The 21,993-nt window shown below is 39.6% G+C and overlaps 2 protein-coding genes across 3 annotated transcripts; one reads left to right on the top strand and one right to left on the bottom strand.

The window, feature by feature from the left end:
• Positions 1–1,687: 1,687 nt before the first annotated feature.
• On the bottom strand, positions 1,688–14,161 carry tnfaip8l1 (tumor necrosis factor, alpha-induced protein 8-like 1). 2 transcript variants are annotated; one of them, XM_034882639.1, is made up of 3 exons: positions 13,689–13,991; positions 3,264–3,543; positions 1,688–2,413 (listed from the first exon to the last, which is right to left on the bottom strand). In XM_034882639.1, exons 2-3 carry the CDS (start codon positions 3,533–3,535, stop codon positions 2,125–2,127), a joined length of 561 nt encoding a protein of 186 aa, XP_034738530.1. In that variant the 5' UTR covers positions 3,536–3,543; positions 13,689–13,991; the 3' UTR covers positions 1,688–2,124. The 2 variants fall into 2 exon arrangements, with proteins under 2 accessions (XP_034738530.1, XP_034738531.1); XM_034882640.1 differs by having other exon boundaries at positions 2,125–2,413; positions 13,700–14,161.
• Positions 14,162–15,484: 1,323 nt separating this feature from the next.
• On the top strand, positions 15,485–21,851 carry cope (COPI coat complex subunit epsilon). The gene is made up of 10 exons (XM_034882638.1): positions 15,485–15,643; positions 15,794–15,856; positions 16,031–16,131; positions 16,710–16,862; positions 18,186–18,239; positions 18,470–18,551; positions 18,945–19,100; positions 20,549–20,617; positions 21,255–21,329; positions 21,698–21,851. Exons 1-10 carry the CDS (start codon positions 15,542–15,544, stop codon positions 21,749–21,751), a joined length of 909 nt encoding a protein of 302 aa, XP_034738529.1. The 5' UTR covers positions 15,485–15,541; the 3' UTR covers positions 21,752–21,851.
• The last annotated feature ends 142 nt before the right edge of the window (positions 21,852–21,993 follow it).

The raw sequence follows: 21,993 nt of genomic DNA, 5'->3' as shown, positions 1-21,993 counted from the left end.
AAAAGTAAATTGTATTATATTTGTTGCGTCTGAACACAATACAGGGACACAAAAATACTCATATGTACATGTACATGTGAAAATAAAAAATGATTCACAATTTATAATAGTAGAAATGCAACATGATAAATATGCTTAGTTGTGGGATTTAGTAAAATAAGTGGGGCTGTTGTGGAAACCAAGGGAGATTCAAACTAACCATTAGATGTGAATGGATTGGAAAAAGGAATCCAAAGAGAATTAAAGTAGACTGCTTTGGGGGGACTTGGGGAAAATGATTGATCCCAAAAAGTATGCAGTGAGAGTCAATTGGGTCTAACAAAAGAGAATATACCCAGGAAGTCATCTAGGAATTAAAAATGAAATAAAGAAAAAAGGGCCAAAACCACAACAGCCACCAGCTTTGTCTTCAATATCATCGTTACCAGAGTTATAATTATCAAGTGCACACTGTTATCTGAAACATCAGTCTTTGTTTCTTTGGCAAAGCTGCTGTGGATTAAGTTAAAGTTTCAGCAATCCTATCTGGAAAAGCACAGCGCTTATTACACGGCTCAATTTCCAATTCTCTCACAGGTACACACACAAACCCTCACACTCTCACACAGAATACAAAATGAGTCCGCAGCACAAAACAATCTCCCAGAAAGGCTCAGTGATACAAAAACACAAAAAGGAAAAACAGCTATTTGGTGAGGTTCGTAAGGGAGGTATAGTAGTAACTATTCATATTCTCCTTTATTAGGAAGAAACAACAACATCATCTTTCACTCCATTAAAAAAGGACTTGCATTGCGCAAACCGAGATGGTTATCCATCACATTACATGAGGCTGCTGTGTGGTGAAATGGAGTGGCTGCTCGACAGAGGCAGGCTCCGGGCCATTATGCCACCCCAGAGCATGGAACTGTAATTGCAGTGGGAGAGTACAATCAGGTACTGTGTTTGTCTCTGCTCTAATCTCTATACCCTGCCCTTTTATAGACACAGAGCTGCAGTTTTTCATCCAGCCTTTCATCCTACTGCTCATAGGGAATCTTTTTAGTTCAAATCATTCAGAATTTGAACCAGAGTTTTAGTGCTTTTTGGATAAACCTGAGGCAATACCGGTAAATCTGAAACACAAATGACCCTGGGCTCCAGCATCTATTATGACGAGCACAGGACTGTGATTGGCCTTTATTCCAGGGCAACCTCTGCGGCTGGTGCCACATTGTTCTACTACCCTGCTGTGATTAGGACATTTATAGACACAAACTTTGAAGTTTTCTGAGCAGATGAGCATTCAGCCTGCAACACATTTAACAAAACATAGCACAGCTAAATTCCTTCATGTTTGTGGTCCCCCCATGACCCAAATATGTCGTCTTTGTTATCGTGGCTATAAACTAGACTATAAAAAGCAAAAACTGGGTTTATAGGTGCCTTCTAAACAAAAGGCCCGGCCTCTCTACAAAGTGGAGTTCAGTGCATTATGGTGAAAGCTGTAAAATGCAGGCTAAGCAGGATTACTCAACTGCAGTCTTTCACATGGTTTCATTATTGCAGGGAAGTACAGTACAGCGCTTAATCGAGTGCAATACTACTTTTGGAAAAAACAAACAACCCCCCCCCCCCCCCAAAAAAAAAAATATCACTTCTTTATGTCTTTTGGTATTTCAAAAAGATGGAAATTCACTTTTTTTACCCACTCCTGGTGCCCCAAAAACCATTTTGGTCCCTTAAAAGCTCCTCACAGAGATATGACTGAAGGCATGTGCCCGATTCATGTCTTTTTGAAAGAGAGAGCATAAGGCCCTTGGAATGAAGACAACAATCTTTTTGTAAGGCACAGTTGTCAAAGCCCCTATCCATAAATATATACCGATAAGAGCATGAATTTTTAAATTCAATACAAAAATTAGTTTACTGTGAAATAACAAAAAGTCAGACTGGAGAAGAAACAGACTTTGGACTAACTAGCCATGATTCTTTTCGTGTTACAGTAATGGCTGAAAAGGCACACAAACACAAAGCAAAAAATTGAAAATATAAACATTCATGTCACCTTAAAAATAAATATTGCAAGATGGTACACGAGGGGTGACTAGAGGTAAAGGCGCCTGATGACGAGGCCAGCGGAGGTCAGAGGTTCCCTTCATCAAGCATCTTGTTGACCCCGTTACAGATCCTCTGCAGGTGGGCACGGTAAACCTCCGAGGGCCCGTAGAGACACGCCAGGAAGTCACAGTCGGCGAAGTGATTAAACACGTGGTTGACTCGTGAGTGGCTCTTGGCTGTCAGGTGGCGTTTGATGGCCTGGTGCAGCAGCTCACGGCAATCATTCAAAATAGAGCTCATGACGCGCCGGTCAAAGGTGAACTCAATCTGGTGGAAACTGACCGCCGTCATGGCCAGAGTGTGGACTTTCTTCCTGTGAGACAACAAGACAGGCTGTCAGTTTCTAATTTTGACTGGAGCAGCAGAAGGGAGTAAGAATAGAAACTGCTGTCTTATGATATTCTTTAGAAAAGTTTCAGTTATAGTGTTGTCCTTCGCAGTAAGGCATCTCCATGCTGACATAATCCACATTCTCCATACTGTGCACTTATGTCAGCTTCACATGCCTCCAAGCTGAGTTTTACTATTTTAGTGGAAAATATAAAGTGATGTAAAAGTTAATTTCCTTAATTTGCTTCCATCAGCACACAAAAAAGTACTTGAACTGCAGTTATCCAGCAGCTCTTAACCAGAACTCATGGTTGTTTCTCAAGGTTTGTCACAATGTAACAGTATGTAAATGTATGGCAGGATGTCACAAAAGCTCTTAATTCCAACATTTTTTGGAAATACCCTTATATTCTTTCTGTAATTCTGTAATATTCTTTTTGTTGGGCAAAATTTCCATTATAATCTTTCAACATATTGTAATTCAAGTAGACTTAAAGAGAACTAGACTTCACTATGCCTACTATTGGCTTTGTTTTAAATGCTTCAGAAAATCTGGATGTCACAGGAGACTTTAACCAATCACCGGTCATATGAGAGAGAGAGAGAGAGAGAGAGAGAGAGAGAGAGAGAGAGAGAGAGAGAGAGAGATCCTATTGGCTGTTCTGTGCATGTATTGCCTGTGCGTCAAAGAGGGGAGAGGGCGTGCTGCAGGAAAGGGCCTTACTCTACCTCACATTCTGCCGTTTTTCCGCATTCTATCTCGGAAAGAAAAAAAAGAGAACTGGCTTTTTTTTAAACTTTGAAATATTCCTTTAATGGCTCTTGCTGCCTACCTGAAGTTCTCCACCAGGATCAGCTCCTCATTGTTGAACTGATTGTTTCTGTAGAGCACTCCCAGCTTCACCACCATCTTGATCAAGTTCTTGATGATCTTCTGCGACTCTTTGCGGTTGCGGATGTACTCCTTGGTGACGCGGTAGAGCTCGTCCAACACTTCGCTGCTGGTGTCATCGATGAAGAGGTTGGCCATGCTCTTGGTGGCCATCTTGCTCATCAGCTTCTTCTGCGCCTGCAGGGCTAAGCTCTTGGTGCTGAAGGAGTCCATGGCCAAGTCTGGGTCAAGATGAAAAAAAAAAAAGATTTAGTTAAATGGCTATGCATGTAATGATTGGACATATTTCCTTTTCCCAATGATGAAAAACATGGTTGTTTCCTCTCTTTCTTTTTTGTACAGGAAATATGAAACTGTTGGCAGCCCAGACTCTCATCTCAAACGCAAGAAGGGCCAAACATAACAAGCAGACAGCCTGCAATGTGTGAGGTTATTGCTAATAACATCTACACTAACACTGTTTAAACTGCAGGGCCAAGAACAACTGCCTTTATCAGATAATGAGCCTCGGCAGCTGTCACCTTAGTCCCAGCAACCCTCTCTGGCTCGAAGCCTACAAGGTAGGTAGAGAAGAATGTGTCACTACGTGATCAAGAGTAAAGTCAGTCACAGCACGACCACGCAAAGCAGACAATGTAATCTGGACGTCGTATCTCCTGAATACATTCAGAGATCAAGATGTGTTCAAGTGCGTGTCTGAATGTGACACAGACAGCACCCACTTATTCACTGCACGTGTGCTTCCTTATTTATGTATGATGTTATGGGTGTGTTTGTGTTCTAAAGCAGAGTGCCTCAGTGAAATGCTGCCCCCATGATGGAGGCTCATGAATAGTGGAGGTCCCAAGGGCCGCCGGCTTTCACACTGCCATGTCTCCACTCAAATGAGGCAGGTCCACACAGCACGTCTGATAATTTCACCAGCCGTGTCTCAATGTGTTCTGCAGGTCACTACTTCAGGTTTGTACATAGGCTTTTTGAAGAATAAAATGAATCGATTTTCCTGTACACTCACTCTCTAACCTTCACAGATTTCAAAAGCAGCTTCAAGCAGCTGCCCTCCAATGCCAGAGCAGGTGGAATGAATGAGGATAAAGAGGGGGGAGTCTATTTTTGATAAGACATGGTCACCGTTTTCAAAAAATGTATTCATACATAATTATACATATAAAACAAGTTTTATTAAACAATTTCCTGGATTATGTTTAGCGATATTGAAATATGGCTGCAACTATTTATCATTAACCTTGATTATAAAATGTCAGAAAAAGCCTTTTTAAAATTTACCAGATCCCAAGGTGATGACTTGAAATTGCTTGCTATGTACAACAGTTTAAAACCCAAAGATAGTTATTGTATGATGAAACAATAGAAGAAAAAAAAAAAAATATCCCAACATTGCCCGTAGAATTTTATACATGTAAAACGTCAGAGTTTAGATGTAATTTCTTAGTTATTTATTAATATTAGTTAGTTATTTATATTATTAGTTATTTAAAATGATATTGTAAGGGCAGTGAACAGAGCATGCATGCGCACTCTATGGACAAAACACGTTTATATTCCTCATAGTAAACAAAGAATTGTTTTGGTGACCATCCCAAAACTTAAGTGCTGAATCAGCACCAGTATTACTTTTTTTAAACAATACCAACACCTATTGTGTTGCCTCTCAGGAATCAAGATACTATTCTTGCAAATAAGGAAAACATTTCTTCACCCCAGGGGAAAAAACAGTCAGATCTGATTTCCGTAATACATCTCCCTCTCATTGACAGGTTAAATGTAGGCTAATTGGCAACTGAAAATTATATTTAATGTCCTATTCACATCACAATAGGGGTTTATTCTCCTCCACATGCAAGTATCCCTAAAGCTTAACTGAACATCTGCATGATTGGCTAATTGCCTTTCCACGTGCATGAGAATAATAAAAATCCAAAGCAGGAGATTTTCTATCAGCGCAGCAGACAAAATGAACGGTGACACATCCCTGCTGGGTAACTTGTGATTTTTACTGTTGATACTAGAAGGCAGTGCGTCTGCTGCTACAGTGTGTGATTTTCATTCCCCTCTCTCTCTCTCTCTCTCTCTCTGTCTCTCGCTCTCTCTCTCTGCAATGCCTCTCTAAGAATATCAATAAGACTCCTTGGAGAGCTTCAGCAGGATGCTTCCCAGTCACTAGACACATGAAGAGAGGGAGAGCAAAGACAGAGGCACAGAGATGCAGGGGAGAAAGGGCGGTGGGGTGCTACATATCAATCCTGAACCACCGGGGAAAATGTAGGTGTTGACTGACAGGTCATTTATATATTGTCTCATGCTGACTCTAGTTTTACTCCCTCTCTCTGTGCAGGTGCTGGATGTTTAATCGGGCTCCTGGCTGTGCTGATCAAGAATCACTGGTAGATCCGCATCGACTGTATTCACTGCTAATGTAACTTGCAATGCTGCTCTTGTTACAGAAAATCCTGCTGTGATGCAATGTGTGCTAAATGGATAACAAGGAGACTGTTAAACTAATGATCAGACTAAAAAGGGGAAAACAAAGTTGAGAGCTTTATTTCTATGTCAGCAGCAATTGAAAACAATCCCTTAGTCCTGCTGTCAACCTTTATCAGAACAGTGCGTCACAAGAGGAGGACAGTCACTTATCGCAACGCTTATCGTCCCCCCCCCCCCCCGACTCATTTCCTAATTCTCCTTCTTCATGAACATGAAATCAAGGAGAGAGTTAACTTTTCCTGCTAAGGATGTCTCACCTTGGTCAGAAAGCACAGAGGAGACACTTTGTTTCTCATACTATGACTCTGGAGTCAGTACTTGCTCTGTAGCTAATCACCGTCACTTCTCCTTTCACCACACACACACACACACACACACACACACAAACACCCCCACACAAGTATAAAACCAACAACACTTACATAGGTTACAGCGAAAGCTCTGTGTGGAGCCTCTGCAGAAGCACAAAATGGCCTTTAAGTGTAAAAGCGTTCTGTTCCACGGTGTACAATAACAGTCCTCCCTACCAGCGAGGCACAATGATTGATGGGTAATCTTGCTCGTCAACTTCATGCAAACTGATGTACTGTTCACAGTTCCCCTTGAACTAAACATTTTTGCTCCCTACGGTTTGGAATCTCACTTAACATGGGTGAACACTCTGTGCAGTCCACTGCACAAGGAACTACTAGTCTGCATTTACCTGCCTCTCTTCCTCTCTGTGCCCTTAATGATGGACGTTTAATAATTTAGAAAAGTGCAACAGGATAATGGGCACAATAAGAAAGGCAACCTCTTTGTCAGATTGGAGGTCGATTTCACATTGCTCATTAAAGTCAACTCTTGTCGCAAACCGGAGCCAATCACAACTCTGTGTAGCCTGCCGACAAACACTCCTATCTCAAGGATGGAGGGAGATCCCTACTCTCCCCCTTCATTTCCCCAAAACATGAAAATGAAAGGCCTCATGAAAAAAGGTCCTCAGGGAAGAAGCGCTTGGAGTGATGAAAAGGTTTTTGATCAAGGAATCTTTTTTTTTTCTTGCGACTTTGCAGCATGAGAATGGTTACTGCCACATTTAAATGGATTGTGAAGTTCGGTGCCCAAGACAGCCTGGGCAACACTGACACGACGTCTCCATAGTATTTATAGAGGCAAACTTTAACGGATTTAAGGAGGAACCAGACATGACAGCAGCAAAAACTGCTGAGTGTTGTTGGAAAATACACAAGCCACAGCCATTGCTGAATACAGAAATCATGCAAACATATATCTGCACACATTACCTTGAGATCTGGTTTGAGCAGCTGAAAAGGCAATGAAAAACAAAAGACCCATTGCAGCCGCTAACAGCTCCTTAACATAATTACAGCAGTTAGACATGCTACAAAATCATCAACTAGCTCAGAACAAGCAAGCATACATTAACTCACTAACAAAGACAAGCAACAAAAAAGCTCAGCAAACATGACTCATGGAAATGAAACCAGACGCTACAACACAGTATTGGATGGATGTCTCCTAACAGTAAGGGAGTCTGGGTAATATACCCAGGGACGCTCACACCTTCCAGCAGGTGCAGATAGCCTTGTCAGCCCTGTTTGACAGCCTGACTGAGGGATCGAGGCAAAAAGAGATGACGAAAACATAACCCACCTGCCCTCTGTCTCTAGTCCTCAAGTCCTCAGGTGAAGCTGCATGTGACTTTAATTTGATTTACCTCCTTGAGTTTCAGGGCAGGTAAAGCTGATGTCTGCATTGGGAACACTTAAGTCAACAGCCTTTCTTCAGTCCTTTGGGGGAAGAGGAACAAGTGGGAGGAAAACTCCTATTGGCTGTTGTTTTCATTTAGTGTTTTAACAATGTGTCTACTACCGAGACCTTCGAGACGGATGCATTGAACAAGGGCTTTAAAGACTGACTGAAAGAACCCAAGAAGACAACTTCAAAATGCTCCCAAACCCAAAGATATTGAAATTATAATGATATAAAAACTATAAAACCGAAAATAGTGACTGTTGGACTGAACTAGCTGCAGTATTTGTCTGTGTTTCTCTGTTGACTCACTCACCAATAAATAAACCCCCCCCCAAAAAAAGAGAAATCTACAGGATACTACGAAAAGATTCCACACATGCTATTTGACATGAACATTTTGTTTTCTTCTGGTTGCTCAAATTTAGATTTAATTCAACATGATGTGAGCGTGGCATTGGTATTCCAAAAGGGGGCATTGAGAAGGATTTAGGATGCAACCTCGGCATCGACTGCACTCACTTGTCAGTCAAACCAAAGCTGAGGTGTGACAGGTAAGAAAGAGCCAGAAATCGGATACACCTGTGGTTCCCGCCCACTCTTAACGCATGTCATCAAGGCGCTTGAAGAAGAGGCCACAGCACCTAAAATACCACCACTGTTATACCGGCTGCCAATCTTGAAAGCTTGGTGGGTGCTGATAACAGCCAGCATAAAGAAAACCAACAGAGAATGCGTTTCACACTGCTTGGCCACCACAAGTTGCTAAAAAAAAAAAGAAGCTTTGGCAAAGACTGTAGAACTTTCCATGACACTGTCTAAAAGTGATTGGTTGATGGCAGCAGAAAATGTCACGACTTTCATATTCTTCAGGGATGAGTAGTCACATGGAGTGGGGCAATGTGACCCAGACAGAGACGACTCCATCAGCAGAGAAAATCTTCACTCCTATAAGAAGGAACCGATTACTCAGAACAGCACTGTACAGTGTTCTAGCGATTTACCACTCTCGAACTTTCTCAACAGACAAATCTCACCACAATCATGCACCATACAACACAAACAACCTTATAATATACCCTCGACATAATGCGTGATAACCTCCGATGTTTCACAGTAATCTCTCCCCCCCCCCCCTTTTTAGTCCTTTACATTTCCAAAAGCATAAATTGTCATGTGAAGGAGTCTGGTCAATGGTGTTTACCATTTGTCCTCCCTCTCCCTCTACTCCTCCCTAACTCCTCTGTCCTGTTTCCTGCTGCTGGTGTTTAATAAAATGCAAAGTACAAACAATGGAATATTTTAAATGCATTAAACTAGCAAAAACTAAACAAATTTACTATGAATAGTGCAAATCTTACCACAATCATGCGTCGCACGACACAAACAACCTTATAATATGCTCTCAGTGTAATGCATGTTTGTGATTACCTCTGACGTTTCACAGTTATCTTTTTTCTGCTGTGTACCGAACATATGTCAACATCCAGAAGCGTAATTTCATCAGAGCAACGGTCAAAAAAAAGATTTTCAGTTTACTATCACATATTACGAAAAGGTGAGCAGCAAAACCTTTCATTTGAGAAGCAGGAACTAAGAACTTTGCGGCATGTTTGATTAAAAAATGAGTTCAATGATTTATCGATTATTAAAACACGTAGTTTAATTATTTTCCTTTTTGAATAAAGCATAAATTCAGCTCTAATATAAACACTTTCTAATACATTTCAAGTACACACTCAATCAACACCTATCTGACACAGTGGCGGCTAATGATAAATGTCATAAAGGCAGTATTTATTGCAGGGCTGTAATAAACTGGATTGGATAATGTTGTACTGTGTACACACTCTGAACATTTGTATTTGCTTTGCTGCCTTTTGGTAGAACTCCCACAAGTAAAAGGTGAATTAAAAACCACATGTGAAGTCTAAGAATATATTATAACCTCTATTCCTATGCTAGTTTAAATAAAAGAGCCTCAGAACACTGCGCAAAAACAAAAACTGTGGACCCCTGAGAAAAAGTCGGAAAAAAGTTCCATTATAATGACCAAAGGCATTAAGGATGTCATTAAAACGTATTTTTAATCGGGAAATCTTGAACCAGAAAACTTCTTTCTCCGCAGATTTTCCCCAGCTGTATGATATAATCCGTCTCCACTTTGAGAAACAATAGACAATCTGGGCTGTTATATAAAGGCACATCCGTGCTTTGTGTTCGGACAGGACGAGTAACCACTCAAATGAGCTACTGGAACCACTCCACTGTTAGGGAATCAACAGCAGGAGCTCAAGACAAGTGAACGCTGCAGTTTCGTCTTTCATCGAGTTTTGTAGTGTTTGTCTCACTCTTCATTTGAGATGTTGCATAACAGAGGAGGTGCCGACTTTGCTGATGAGAGAGCCCGTGCTGCGTGTTAACAATTGTATATGGCAGGCGTGTGTGTCTGCGTAATGGTCTCTTTTGTACACATTTATCTGGTTCAGCAGCTCTGACACGAGAGCCATAATTACACCAAGTACATAGACATGCTTCAAGAGATACACAACCGATGCTAACACACTACATGCATGCTTTGGATGAAATAGATCTTTGTACGTGCTGTCACTTTCTCATCCTCCCACACAGTCATCGTCTGGGAAGATCTCCTGAGAAACGAGGCAATCACGGGCCTTTTGCTCAGACACTATGCCCCCCTACTCTTTTTTAACAGTTTTCTCAGATGTGCTAGAGCCCTCGAATAATTAATTATTAACACATCAGCATATAACGGATCGGGGTTTAATAATTCAGTCTGCCGATTTGGACTAAAATAGACCGGAGGCTAAGAGGAGACTGCGGTGCAACAGGTTGGTGCAGAGATGAGGGACAGGGATAAAGGGTGGAGTGCCAGCACATACAGTAAGGGACAGTGACTGTGAGCAGATAAAGTTAATTTAGCAACATCAGTCAGTGTTATGCATGTTTAATAAGGCTGGGAATACAGTAGCTGCCGCGCTGCCCGAGGGCCAACACAACACTCACTGACAACATTTGTTCAAGTGTTAAATTCAGAAGTGGGTAGTTACAACTGAGCTGATTTAGAATAACACATCTGTTAAAAAAAGACAGATTAATAATGAATAAAAATAAAAGCAGTGCACTATCGAAGGACTTCACTTTGAGTGCTATGTCCCAGTTTTAATTACATATTCTTTGCAATATAATTAGCATCTTAATGGTGCCACACATAATGCAAGACATGATCAAGGTGCTAACTGGTGCTTGAGCTTGGACTGATGTCTGGGCCTATGACATTTTAATTAAGGCTACCATAAGAGCGGGGCACATTATAAGTCATTTTCTTCACCACAAGCCTCAGGTGAGCGTAATTTGTTAACTCCACATGCAATGGAGTGTCAAAAAGTGCTTGACTGTAAGTACAGTAGGGATGGAGATCAGCGACAACAGAAGGGGACCAATATGAGAGGACATGAATAAGTCAAGTGGGATCGCAAATTATCCCAGCCTATAGGCAGATATAGCCATCCCTCACTCTCTCTATTCCAAACAATGCCATGATATCTGCAGGTCATGCGGCTCTGCTATCAGACAAGGCCACATACTCAGTGTTTCAGGTTTCCAGGGAAACTGGAGGCCACCTGCGTGCTTGGCTGAACTTTGCAGCGTAGTAAAAGCAGGTCAACACCTCTCTTGTCTTGTCAATGAGTTACCATGGATTCTCCTCAGCAGGAACAACAGTGTCGCTAGCATTACTGCTGCAATTTTAAGCTCTGCCTTTAAATAACACTGCAAGCGGGATGCCTGGCAACGTGACTGTATTGTCCTATTCTAAAAGGCACCCGGAGGAAAGGATCTGCACGGATACAGTTACACTAAAATATACATAGACATGGCTGACCAGCATTTGCTTAATCCTGCTATTCACTGGCAATTATTGTATATCATTGTAATTATTTCTTGTCTTTCAGAATCACATTGTGCTGAAACAATAATGCAGCTGTTGTGAAAGACAAAGCTATGATTAATGATTAAAAGCTAATACTCATTAAAACTAGTCATGGATGAAATCTAAATAAAAAAGGACTTTCAATTAACTTCTTTCATTTCATCTTCATTATATCTTCCAAAGCAAAGGACATCAATTTGAATATTTGAGGGCTGCAAATAACAATAGTTTTTACTGTCGAGCATCATTTTAAGTAACTGATTATTATTTCACACAACAAAATGTCAGAAAATAGTCAAAAGTGCTCATGATGATTCCCTAAGGCTTAAGCTGGTACCGTCGGATTGTTTGTTTTGTCTGACCAGCAGACCAAAATCCAAAGATAGTTAATTTACAATAAAGATATTGCTTCTGTTGAAGGGGTCGCATACCAAATAGGTTGGGAACTACTGTTTTAGCCCAAAAAATATCAGAGGATAGTGCAAATTATCAATGGACAATTATGTGATCATCTGAAGCCAAAACAAATGCAAAGTATGATGATATTAGAGAAAATCAGTAAATCCTTGCAACCAAGAAGCTGGAAAGAGGAATTTGGCTATGTGCTTGAGAATTGATTTAAACAATTAATCAATAATAAAAATAGTTGCTGATTAATTCACTGACACTATACTAATAGATGTATTGACTAATCATGAGAGTTCTATCTTATTTTGTTAGATATTCAAGTAAACTGATGGACAATTGTTGTCCACACCGCAGTTTAAAAGGAGACTAAGTGGGATTTAGAGCCTAATGTTCAAATCGGAATTACAACACAGCTATCAATGTGTGGAATATTGAGTTTAACACACGTACACACACACACAAATACATACATACTCACTCACACTCACATTTTCTGGCTGATATACTGTGAAATAAAGTCCTGCAGTTGTTCTGTTTTAATGATTTCAGCCCTGCCCCAGCTCAGTGGCTGTCAGCTATTGCTACCAACAACAAAGACACAAGGACGCCCCGGCAACTAAAACAGAGTAGGTCAAAAAACACCAAAATCATTTCACCACTGATACAGCTAATGCAAGGAGAGAGGCAACTCCAAGTCCTGATCCAAAGCCATAATTCATTTGACATGTCTGTTGAGGCTGTGCATGATAATGTGTGCTGCTACCTGCCAGAGCCCTGGCTGCACAGTGAAGCTATTCATCCACACCCTGAACCTTGTTCTGGAGCACAGAAATGTTTTACAAAACATCTGTGTATGCTAAACATATGTCGTCCCCTTGTACAATCTCAGTCTGGATATGCAGCGGATTACACTGAAAGTACAACAAAGGCTTATTAGGTGTTTAAACTAAGAGGGATTGAAGCATTTTCTTCATCTTTTTTCTTCTTCTTCCCCATTTACTCAATCTCTTGTAAGATGGTAAAGCATGTACCCTCACCATGAATGTTAAGTATAAGATAATTGTAAAATAGTTTCAATTGGCCAAGTTATATATTCTCTGTAGATTATAGTGCTCTACAGGTTGCATTATCTTTTTTCTACATGGACAATGTAGGCTATAAATATTATAAGTAAGGTATAAAAATTGGAATTTTAATTATATTGAAGCAAGATATCCAATTTTACAACCATTGGTTTCACATGACTCCAAATATGGTCATATACTGTGCAATGTTTTCACTAGGCTACTTCTGAATAAACAATACACAGGTTTAGTCATCTTTATCGTCATCCACATGGCCTAAAACTCCTTACTTCATGAGTGACACGTACAGTTCCTCAATTTGTCTTCAAATAATGTCAATAATACGAACTCAGATTGTCAATTATCAAATGCTCTATTTGAATCACGTCCTGATATGAAAGACCGTTACTTCCGCTAACTTCGTAGCAGAAAATTCAGTCTGGCAAAGAAAGACAAGTGAGCTGGCAAACTAAATGAGTTTCATTAAGTTCATTAGTCCGTTGACCGTGAAAAAGCTGATCGAAGCTGACAACACTAAACAATTCAGTAGCTACAATAAAACTGGGTGTAACTTCCAACAGGCCTCTGATAACAGATGCACGTTAATGTTTGTTAATGAGATGTGCCATCAAAAAACTGCTCGACCGTTTGAACGAAACCAGTTCCAGTGACATGGCTTTACCTTTCTCTCGCCTCAGAGGGACACAGGAGTGGTCAGCCAACGAGATGACAAGTTAATCTTAACTAAATATCTCAAGTCTTCATCCTGGCGGCGCAGGGAAAAGTCCATTCACAGCATGTTTGCTTTGGTCGCTGTTTGGGAGATAAAGAAGCACGTCCTCCCCTCGCAGCTCCTTCTTGTTCTGTACGTTTGTAACCGTGTGTCAGACACTGATGTGTAAATAATTGAAAGAGTGTTTTCTTCGCTCGGCTGCTGTGAGATCGGTTACGGGAGTTAGTTGTAACCCGAGTCCTCCTCCTACTCGTAAAAAAAAAGTTTCAAACTTGAGGGGGATTTGGAAATGGCTAGATTGATGTTGGCTCGGGCCAATGAAGGAGCAACGAGAGGAGTGGACCAACCCAATAAGGCCGAAAGAAAGACTCATAACACAAGAAACAGCCAGAACACCCCTGCCCCCATTACGGCTTCCAGTAATTATCCTTGTCCAGTCCCCCCAATCCCAAGGCTGAAAAGTTCTCAGAGGAAATGGTGTTAAGGGAACAATGAGCAGGAACTCTGGGTAACAGCTTTTCTGTCATGGACCAAAATGATATACTGGCTTGTTATACACATTCACGAAATAAACTGTTTCAACTACATCACAATTTTCTTACAAAGTTGTACATTTCATAGTTTCATAACGTTTAATTAGTAATGAAAACATACGCGAGCGCGCGCAAACACACACACGCACACACACACACGCACACACACACACACACACACACACACACACACACACACACACACACACACACACACAGATCTTTTGTGTCAGCGGATGTTTTTAGGATAGGAAGTGTGTAATCTGTGTAATGACGAAACAGGAATTCCCGAGGTCAAAATAGCATTCTTGCATTGTTATTCTAATACTGAGGTTCTATTAGTCTAATTATTACTGCAAGTTTTGTGCCTACATTGCCAGAAGCCGCAGGTCATACCTTAGTGTTATTAAAGCACGTATTATTTATACTACCCTATAAACTAAGCCTATCAATATTTATGTCTTGTACTCTAAGTGTTGTATTGCTGCAAATCTCAGTCATTATAATATATGACATCTGCAGTGGTGAAATTAATCTGGCGCGACCTCTAGTGGTACAATGGGATTAGTGGGGAAAACCATAGGGAAAGACTCATGGGTAGGAGAGGTGAAATCAGCCTGGCTGCCTTTACAAAAACATGTAAAAAAAATAATACAGATTTATAGTTACATACATAAATAAGCTCTATTCCACAATGATACTTTGTCTTTTAAAATGTCAATTTATTGGGTGGTAGTGTAATGTTAAGAGCTGCAACAAACAATTCTTTTCATTATCGATTACGTGAAGAAGATTAATTATGTGTCAATTGACTAACTGATTTTTTGACTAATTTATTTGACTCTAATTTGTCTGTAAATGAGATAGACAGTACCTCATGCCTTTTATACTGAATAGCTGCCTACTCTTTGGGCATCACAGTTGGGTGAGATTACTGTCATTGTATTTTTTTATCTAACCGCTATCCAACTATTCCAGTTCAACATTAACCATCGTTTTAAGTAGTCTAGCAAGGGCCTAATTGAATTGCTGTACATTTATAAATGTAATTTTTTTTAATGGATACACAATTGTGTAATTGTACCTACTTAAAGATATTGTCCTTTTTTTAGGGCTAAACAATATCAATTTACCCCAATATGATTTCTAACTACATGTCTATACCAGTCACATGTGCTTTTGTTGTTGAACTCAACTTACCACAATCCTCAGTACAAAGCAGGAAGGTGACGTATTTTTGCGACGTGTCAGGACGTTCTGCAATCAAAGATGGCGGCGCAACAGGGTGATGTTGATGAACTCTTCGATGTAAAAAATGCCTATTATATTGGTAGTTATCAACAGTGTATTAACGAGGCTCAGAAGGTGAAGGTAAGTATCTAACCTGGCATCAGTTGAAAGTTTTAAAATAAACCGTTCGGTCACGGTTTACTACTCTGCCTAACTGCAGTCAATGGCGTTTTCGAGCATCAGGGCTCAAGTTAGCGAATGTTTCTCTCTAAAACAGTCTTTTCTTTAAAGCCATCAGCACCGGAGAAGGAGACTGAAAGGGACATGTTTTTGTACAGAGCATACATTGCCCAGGTAAACCGTGTTTTTTAACTGCCATTTTCTCAAGCAGAAATGTTATGTAGTTATCACACTGAGTTCAGTTTCTTGTCATTAGCGGTTAGCTGCTTTATATTCGGTCGCTATCACTGTTATTTGGCAGATTAAAACCCTGCTCACCCACAACTGTTGGGCTTTGTCTTATTGCAGAGAAAGTATGCTGTGGTCCTGGATGACATCAAGGGCAACTCTCCACCGGAGCTTCAGGCTGTCAAGATGTTGGCTGAGTATCTGTCCAGTGATAGCAAAAGGTAAGAGCTTGCATTTGACTTTCAGGTCGTCATGGAAGGAGCATGGCTGTGTAGACAGTTACTCAATACATTTATTAACATCTGAACACTTTTAACTGAAGAAGCTTTCAATCAGACTAAGCACCAAGTATTACAGGCAGATAATGCAGTCACGCTTCAGAAACTGTGTCTTCGTAACAGAGACTTTACCACTTCATTTATTATATACAAATTATACACATACAAAAAATAAATACAGTATGTTATCTTTTTTTAAGTAAACAGCATGTATTAGTGCCTCAACTCTGACAGATCTACTGACATTTTTTTAAACAGTTATCTAACATCTGTGTATTACTGACAGCAATCTACTACAGCAGATGGTCCATGTTCCCTCAACAGAAATAAAGAATATACTTAAGTATCCAAAACATATTCAATAAATCACCCAGCCTCAATCTTTAAAAGTTTAAATGAAATTCTGTGTTAGGATTACTAAACAACACCTTTTACCTTAATGTCTGATTTGTGATTCAAGGATTCTTTTGAAGTTCTCATAGTCTAAACACTTTCCCCATTGCTGTTTTTCTCTCTCACAGGGATGCTATTGTTGCTGATCTAGACCAGAAGATGGCGAAGAGCGTGGACGCTTCCAACACCACCTTCCTCCTCATGGCTGCCTCCATCTACTACCATGAGATGAACACTGATGCCGCTCTCAGGACTCTGCACCAAGGAGAAAGCCTCGAGTGGTAAGAAGGGATCAGGGTTTTACTTTTTCAAAGTCTCTGAAAGATTTTGTTCACGTTACCATCTATTTTCTAGTAAATACTTTTTATCTGCAGAGAAAATAAAATCTATTACGTTCCACACAGTACATACATTGCAGCTAAAATAAAGACAATGGAATTAGTTTCACCCTTGCTTTGAGCTGTCATCAGCTACCCAGCTAAAGTGAACAGTATCAGAATTACTAAAATTATCAACTACCACTGAATCGTCATCTCAACTTAATAGACCCGTTTTATAATAATATATTAATCAACATTACACCCTTTAGCTTTAATGTTAATTCATCAAAAATAACTTTGGTTGAATAGAGGCTCATGATGCAAAAGGTTAATCGTGAAGTCATGTCAAATCATTTATGCATGTTTATTGAGAAACAATGTATGGATTTTTCTCAAAAAGGTAACTGGCTTCTTGACTCACTGTGCAATTAGATTTACCCAAATAATAAAAAGGCAGATATATTGGCATGTGTGTTAGAGAAAGAGATTAACAGACTTTGCATTCTGAAGTCATTGTAGATAGATAGATAGCCTTTATTATTAGACTCACGGTCCACAAAAACAACAACAACAACAACAAAATATACAGATGGGGAGGCCTGTAGCTTGCTCTGTTAGTGCGCTCGCCCCATGTTGGCTCAGTCCTGCAGTGACCCGGGTTGAATCCTGCCTGTGGCCCTTTGCTGCGTGTCATACCCCATCTATCTCCCCATTTCACAACTGTCTCTCTATCTAATAAAAAAGAAAAGGAAAAAAAAAGATGTAGATACACAAGACAGACACCAATCTAACAAGACAGCTATACCAATAATCCAATCTATTTTGTTTATGTGTAGTATCTTTTTTATTTTATTTTTTTTATTTTTATTTTCCCTAATGTCTGTATTACATTTGTACACTGTATTTATCAATGTGTTGTAAAGAGTTTTATCTGTTTTACTACTTTTTTTATTTGTATTGTTGACTGTAATTTTCTTATTGTTGTTGTTTTTTAGGGAGGCAATTTTAAGATCTGTCCAGGGACAACGGATGAAAAATAGCCTCTTGGCTAATTCTGGTGCATTTACAGCAATGTTGATTAATGTACACTGTCCCTGTCAAATAAATTACTAAAATTAAATTCAAAATAAGGGTGACTGGTATTGCAAAGCACTGAACCTCAGGCCAGATGGGAAATACTTTAAAGTCTGCTAACATCTGCTTTACAATACTCTCTGGTCGGTCACTGGGTTTATAATGTTGCTTTCATGACTAAACTGACCTGAAAATGTGTTTGTTATTCAGTATGGCCATGACCATTCAGGTGTTGCTGAGTCTGGATCGTGTTGACCTGGCAAGGTATGGCAAAACATACAAACAAAGGATGATTTGCATTGATTTGTGAGGTTAGATTCATTTTAATTTCTCATGGAAAACATCCAGAAGCTTTTTTGAATTTTTTTTAGTTATGTAGTCTGGACTTACTAAATAATAACTAAAAGACTGCATACATAAAAGTATATAGTGTCTCTTTGAAACGGGACTGTATTCCTCTAATACCTATGACGTGATATTCTTCTCATTGACAGGAAAGAGCTGAAGAAGATGCAAGAGCAGGATGAGGATGCTACTCTAACCCAGCTGGCCACCGCCTGGGTTAATATTGCTGTGGTGAGGAGACATCCAGTTACATTTGTTAGACATCACCAAGATACACATATTCCATTTACAAATAAATAAAGGAAGTGAACTCCTAATCATCACATTATCAGGATCCGAATGGTATTGTGATTGACTGACGCTTGTATGTATATATGTAGTATTTCTTGGCGCAGTATCAAGCTAATCTCTCCAGGTCTAACAAGGACTATGTTCCAATTAATTTGCACATTTGAGTTCTTCCAACTTATTCAGGAGCAGTGAGCACCCTTGACACCATTAAAAAAAACAAAACCATAAAGCATCAGGCGTTGTTCACTTATTATTGACTTTTCAGCATTGTCATTGCTGGACACTCACATTTCTTCTTCCCTACATTTGATTGCATTCTGCTCACTGTTCCAGGGTGGAGAGAAGTTGCAGGATGCTTACTACATTTTCCAGGAGATGTCGGACAAGTACTCCTCCACACTGCTGCTCCTCAACGGGCAGGCGGCCTGTTACATGGCTCAGAACAAGTGGGAGGAGGCTGAGGGAGTGCTACAGGAGGCACTGGACAAGGTTAGATTACAAGAGTTTGGGTTTTAGTTTTTATCCTTCTTGTTCTATCTCTTCATCCCACATTTTCTGGCATACTAAACACACTTTGGTGTACTTACATGCACAATTAATTCAGCTGAAGCTTTTGATAGTTTGTTTCTGAGGATCGTATTAAATTGATATCCTTCATAAGTGGATCCCTAATAAATGCCTGCTTACACAGGTGAGCTGTGCTGGAGGTGTAATATGCAAACCCATTACAAGATGCATTCAAAATTATTTAAGAGTAAGCTAAGATTAAAATATAACTTTCACCACTAAAAATAATAAAAAATAAAACTGGCAAATAATGATATTCAAAATGTGATTTATAGGCTCACAATAGCATAGCAGTTTTTAACTAAGTAATGAGGCTATCTATTCTAATAGACTTAAGCTCTAATATCACAAGTCTCAGAAATAACCCTAATGGTTTTTTTTAGATGCTTCTCACCACAATTTAAACATTTGAATGTAAATGTAAATTTTGTATCTCGCTTTTCCAGTCTAAACAACTACTCAAAGCGCTTTTACATAGTACAGGAACCAATCACACACATTCACACACTGTGGACGAGGCTGACATACAAGGTGCCACCTGCTCATCAGATAACCACTCACACACATTTACACACCGATGTAACAACTCGGGGTTCAGTGTCTGGCCGCTCTGCCACTGAGCCCCTGGTTAACTGTTCACATTGTAACAGCAGAGGGCAACACACACTCTTTTCTAGTCTACAGTTATTGTAACAAAATATTCACTTTGCGGTAGTTTTGTTTTTAAAGTTTGTACATTTTAATTTTTTTAACCACATGAATATTAAATAGACGATGCTTTATCTCACATTTTACAAATATTGCAACTTAGTGTCCAAATGGATGTCAGGTTTGTTTTAAAGTTGAACTAGCTCAGTTATGTCGACTGTTAAAACCAGACCTCAGTCAGACTCTAGTGTGAATGAAGTCTTTCACAAATGACCAGCTTTTCTGAGCTTCTATTTTCACTTTTTTTCATTTATTTTTTTATTGGTTAACGTATTACAAAGTGATGGTTATTCAGTGATGTTTTTCTTTTTTAAATTAAACATGCAGAACATACACAATAGTGTTGTGGGACTTTACGGCAATGTCAATGCACACATTCGGCCTAGCAAGTGGAATAAATAAAAATGAAAAGATAAACAGAATGTATATTGTTTCACACAGACGTATTTGTAGAAATGTGATCATTTGGAGCATAATTCAATTCATGGTAGATGTAAACATTGGACTGAAATACTTCACAGTAACCTGCGCAGCCTTGAAACTCGCTGAACAGGCTCTGTCTTGACTCGATGTTTTTGTTTTCATTGTTGTCCTGTATTTTTTTTGTTAGGAATGAGTCTCACTTTCTATCCATCTATGTCTTTCTCTCTTCCCCCTTTTAGGACAGCAGTCACCCTGAGACGTTGATCAACCTCATAGTGCTAACTCAGCACTTGGGCAAAGCTCCCGAGGTGAGACTTTGGACCCAATGTCATTAACCAGGGCAACTCTTCCACAGATTGCCGTTTAGCAGTTTCCTTCAGACAAACTTCATCTTCAGTCAAAGAGGACTTTGTCCAATAACGCTCTACGCTAAGAGTGCAAAAATGCTCTCCTCAGCAATTCTGTGTGTTTGCTTTGATTGAAGCTGACAAAAGCATTCAACCAAGCAATTTCTTGATTGTGTTTGTCCACTATCATGAAAAGTGTCATCTAAGCATTTCCAGTGGTTTAGTGCTGGAACTCAGAGTTCATAAGATAAATACTCAATTATCTATCTCAATGTTAGACTTGACAGCAATGTGGTAGAATGCTGTGCATTGACTTCAAGCCATCATTAAAAGGTGTCCAACAATGATAACCACAAATTAGCACATTTCACTCAAGGTTAACTGGAATCATGTAGACAGTGCTCCTAATCCTCAGGTGTGGTAGTAGAGAGTTAGTGTTTTTAGGCTATGCAGTTTCCTGACTAATGTTAAATGTTCACACATTGTTAGTTGTCTTGACCAATCTCTCTTCCGTTTTAAAGTCCCTCAAAAACATTGTTATTCTTTTTTTTTTTTTAACATTCTAACGTTTGCAACATCTGTTTATGTCTGCCCTCAGGTAACCAATCGGTACCTCTCTCAGCTGAAAGATGCGCACAGAGCCCACCCATTTCTCAAAGACTACTTAGCCAAGGTAACTTGATTGTGTCTATATTTGTTTATTCTGAGGGATCTGATCTTTGGCCAGGGCTATTTAGTTTCACAAGTTCCACTCAGTTGTTGACAAGCCTACATAACCTTTACTCTGTTATTATTGATTTACCTGGCTTGGTTGTTTTAAATGTTGGCCAGCAGGTGTCCTTGGAGCAAAGTCAATGTGTGCTTTAAACTTAATCTTTAGCCTTTGTCACACAGTGTGTTTTACTTTCACAGGAGTGCAGTACATAAACATACTTTACTGAATTTTTCCATTACTAAAACAAACAAACCAAGCGATGCACAGCTGGCCAGATGTTTTTTCCTGGTGTTTAACTGTTTTCTCTGTTCTTTGTTTCCCTGCAGGAGAATGAGTTTGACAGACTAGTGATGCAGTATGCTCCCATCGCCACTGCATAAGACATCTGCTTTTACTGAGACACCTCAGCAATAGACTATAGTATAACACCATGAAGTTAGCAAGTCTAAACTGCATTGGTTTTGATATTTCTACTTGTCAATGTCACAAAATGTCACTTTTGGTGTAATATTTAAATCTGACCAGATGTCATCATTTCCCCTGGGTGTAGATGAAACATGTCCATTCTTTTTAATTTGACTTTCTCTTGTGAAAATCATCATCACATCTGTTGTAGTCATTC

This window comes from Etheostoma cragini, chromosome 9 (assembly GCF_013103735.1).
Source record: "Etheostoma cragini isolate CJK2018 chromosome 9, CSU_Ecrag_1.0, whole genome shotgun sequence".
Taxonomy (NCBI): Eukaryota; Metazoa; Chordata; class Actinopteri; order Perciformes; family Percidae; genus Etheostoma; species Etheostoma cragini.
Note: the sequence above shows the minus strand (reverse complement) of the source record. Positions and strands in the feature narration are given on the sequence as shown.